The sequence below is a fragment of the Salmo salar genome, chromosome 18 (assembly GCF_965601325.2).
Source record: "Salmo salar chromosome 18, fSalSal1, whole genome shotgun sequence".
NCBI lineage: Eukaryota > Metazoa > Chordata > Actinopteri > Salmoniformes > Salmonidae > Salmo > Salmo salar.
Window position 1 is genome coordinate 45428415 of NC_138308.1, and position 3352 is coordinate 45431766.

The window sequence follows — 3352 nt, forward strand, 5'->3', positions numbered from 1 at the left end:
GTTCTCCTACACCATTAACAGCTGTAGCCTAATCAAACCCCACAGGAGCGTTAGTGTTTTAAACCTTAACTTAAAATGTTATGTTAAAAGTAACCTAAAATGTTGATTAGAATTGAGAGCCATGAGTTAACATCTAAACGTTAATCATTTCAATATTTTTGTGTTTTATAAGTCAAATAGAATCGTGCGTAAAAATAGATAAATAAAATGAAATTAAATACAGCGCTGGTTTATTGTAAAGTTGATTATTATGGCGGATAAATCTGAAACATCTTCACTTTGACAAGTCCGCTAGAAAATATGACAGAATCAAGAATTTCAGATATTACATTTATTCAAACGTTTGACAATAGGCTTTAAATAAAATACACACACACACACACAATTCCTTCTACAAAAAAAGTACAAAGTGGTCTGCAAAGAGAGTTACTATTTAGGCTACATAACAAAACATATATCTGCAGAAGTGTTCTATTAAAAAAAAATACAAGATCTTCTGAAAGGCACAGTGACGTCATCCAGGCAGTTTACATAAGGCCAATATATAAAGGAAACGAAAAGAGTTACGGTAAATGTTTATTCCAAGGCAAGACCATTCCAGGGCTCCAGATGGGCATAACAACAAAGTTTGGTCTTAATTATATGCTCTTAAAATGCTTAAGTCGAACGTAGTTTCGACCCACTTTTGAATTCCGATTCAATCATGAGAAAGCATATTTTTAAGACATTTCCATTACACGTTTTTAATTATGGAATGCATAACATGAATAATAATCATGGTACTTGATGTACTCACTGAGTACTTTATACAAGTATGCCAACGAGTTGCATTATATTATCTACATATATGTGACATAATTAGGACTAAGCTTAGACCTCGGTCCCTTCGCGGCTGTATATCAAATGATTAACAGTGAAGTGGTTTGGGAGAGAGTTGGTGAGGCCCAGGCCTCCGCTGTGATTGTTCTGTGCGGATGTGTAGCAGTTCATTCTATTAGCTGTGGAGAGGTGAGTGGTATCCGAGTTCAATGGCGTGATTTGAGAGGGCGAGTATGAACCAAGTCCGGACATGTTTTCTCGGGTCTGATGAGGCGACAAATCCCCCATAGCATGTCCTCCTGAACCAAAGTTCCCCCTGGCCCCCTCCCGGGTAGAGCCGTTGTTACTCCCCGCCAGCATCGAGTTCATAGTGGAGACAAAGTTGTTGTAACAGGGACTGTGTTCCACAGACGGGGACAGGGATGATTCGGGCTCGGAGGAACCAGGGGAGTTCTGGAGGCTGGGAGGGGATGAACTCATGATACTGGCCGTGTCGGAGACCTTCAGGGCGGCACTGTCTTCTGACTTCACCGGAAGAACAGTGTTGTTGGTGTCTCCTCCGTTCAAGTCAGCTCTTCTCTTTCTCTTTCTTCGGAAGTTGCCGTTATCGAACATTTTCTCACAGTTTGGGTCCAATGTCCAGTAATTTCCCTTTCCTATGAAGACATGAAGACAGGACACAACAGTTAATGTAGGTCCTAAACGAGATATCAAAAGGTCAATACTGCTCTACTCTACTGTCAGACACGTCTTTAAAAAATCTAATGGCAAAAAAGGTATGATATTCAAAATGACACATTTAATAGGTGCAAATAATGAGTTATTTACAAGCACAACGGGTGTTGTAACTTACCTGGATCATCGTCATCCCGGGCAACTTTCTTAAAACAGTCATTCAGTGACAGGTTGTGTCTGATTGAGTTCTGCCAGCCAGCTTTGCTCTTCTTATAAAAGGGAAAATTCTCTGCCACATACTGATAGATGTGACTCAGCGTCAACCTCTTGTCCCCGGCGCCCTGGATAGCCATGGCTATGAGCGCTGAGTAAGAGTATGGAGGCCTAACCATTTTGAAGAGTTCCTGCTGGCTAGAGATTGACAGCCATCCGAGGTCAGCTCCACCAAACCCCGTAGGAGGGGGTAAGAACTGCCGCTGGTTCGCTCCGTATCCAGACTGTATGTACGATGCTCCGTTCAATCCCGTCAGGTATGGAGACGTGTCGATGCTCGGGCCGTTTAGCCACAGGTACGGGTTGCTGGTCGGCGAGGTGTACTCACCGAGGCCGTAGCTTTGAGGATGCGCCGGCGGCCTCTGCGGGTGGTGACCATGATGGAGGTTTTGCTGGTGCTGGTACATGCTGCCGATGTTATCGCAGTACACGGCCATATCCAGGAGCTCCTGCGCGCTGTGGTGCTGAATGGGGCTGGTCTGCGCGTTGGATGGCTGCTGTCCAAAAGCGTTCATAATCCCTTCTAATTGAGTACGAATCCTGGTATCTTCTTCTATCAACAATAACACGCGGTTCCTTTCCCAACCGTCTGTTTCCGTCAGTCTCTCCCGGAGGACTGAAGGCTAGACCCAAGGGGAGGAGACGTATTTAAGTGCTCCGCCTGGAGCGTCGACAGGTAAACCCCTGTGAAAGGAACTGTCTCGAGGGTGACTCCCCCCTTTTCTGTCACGCTTCAGTCGAATTGTCTTAACCGAATCTGTGCATCAATGGGAGAGATACTGGTGAGAGATTAGCCCACTCATTAATGCAGTTTTAGGAGTGAACCTGAAGTAAGATAGGCTGAGTAATTTACCGCGCAAGTATAGCCTAATAAACATATGCAATAATAAAAATAGGCGGTTAGGCTACAAGTATCCAATTAAAACAGTTTTACTGTTGGCCAACCATATTTCCACTTTTACGCACGGAAACTTTTACAAATATATATCTTAAATAATAGTTTTATGAATATACCTTCATAATTTCCATGTACAAAATGTAATTGAAACAAATATTTTATATATCTTTTTTTAAATAAATTGTTTCCGTCAAATATAAGTTGTCAATTGAAGTAGCCTTTGCGTTTTGGTGAACAGTGGGACACACACTTAGAACAAAAGGTTCGGCATAGAACCAACATTTTGGTTCAGTGAAGAAGAACATCTAACTATATTACGGTTCTGATCAAAGAACCCCTACGAAAGGGGTTATTCTCTCTAGAACCTTTAGGGGTGTTCTATATGAAGAAAGTAATATAAGCCTTTGTCTGTAAGAGTGTAGGGTAAAAACAATGTTATTATTCTATGGTTTAACAAGCACTCCTGGCTTCCATGCATGGCAAAGTTAAACATAAACCAAGTTAGGCTCTTAAAACATACATATACAATATACTATAGGCAATGTGTTTAGACCACACGATCTCTGGAACGAATTAGTTGACAATAAACATGGCTTATGTGTTACAAGTGTGACATAGCAACACAGCAGCGGTAATATGATGGTTTCCCGCGTCGCTGGACCACTGCTCCTGTCATTTCATTTTAGT

The 3352-nt window shown here is 42.2% G+C and overlaps 1 protein-coding gene across 1 annotated transcript; it reads right to left on the reverse strand.

Annotated features, from left to right (window-relative positions):
* Window positions 1-213: 213 nt before the first annotated feature.
* Window positions 214-2462, reverse strand: LOC106599987 (forkhead box protein I2-A). The gene is made up of 2 exons (XM_045712947.2): window positions 1673-2462; window positions 214-1475 (listed from the first exon to the last, which is right to left on the reverse strand). Exons 1-2 carry the CDS (start codon window positions 2280-2282, stop codon window positions 871-873), a joined length of 1215 nt encoding a protein of 404 aa, XP_045568903.1. The 5' UTR covers window positions 2283-2462; the 3' UTR covers window positions 214-870.
* Between the last annotated feature and the right edge of the window lie 890 nt (window positions 2463-3352).

Excerpts from the sequence above, each read along its gene's own strand:
- LOC106599987 (XM_045712947.2), bottom strand. The coding sequence starts at position 2,282 with ATGAACGCTTTTGGACAGCAGCCATCCAACGCGCAGACCAGCCCCATT. Across the intron at positions 1,476-1,672 it reads CCGGGATGACGATGATCCAG|GAAAGGGAAATTACTGGACA; the intron begins GTAAGTTACAAC and ends ATGTCTTCATAG.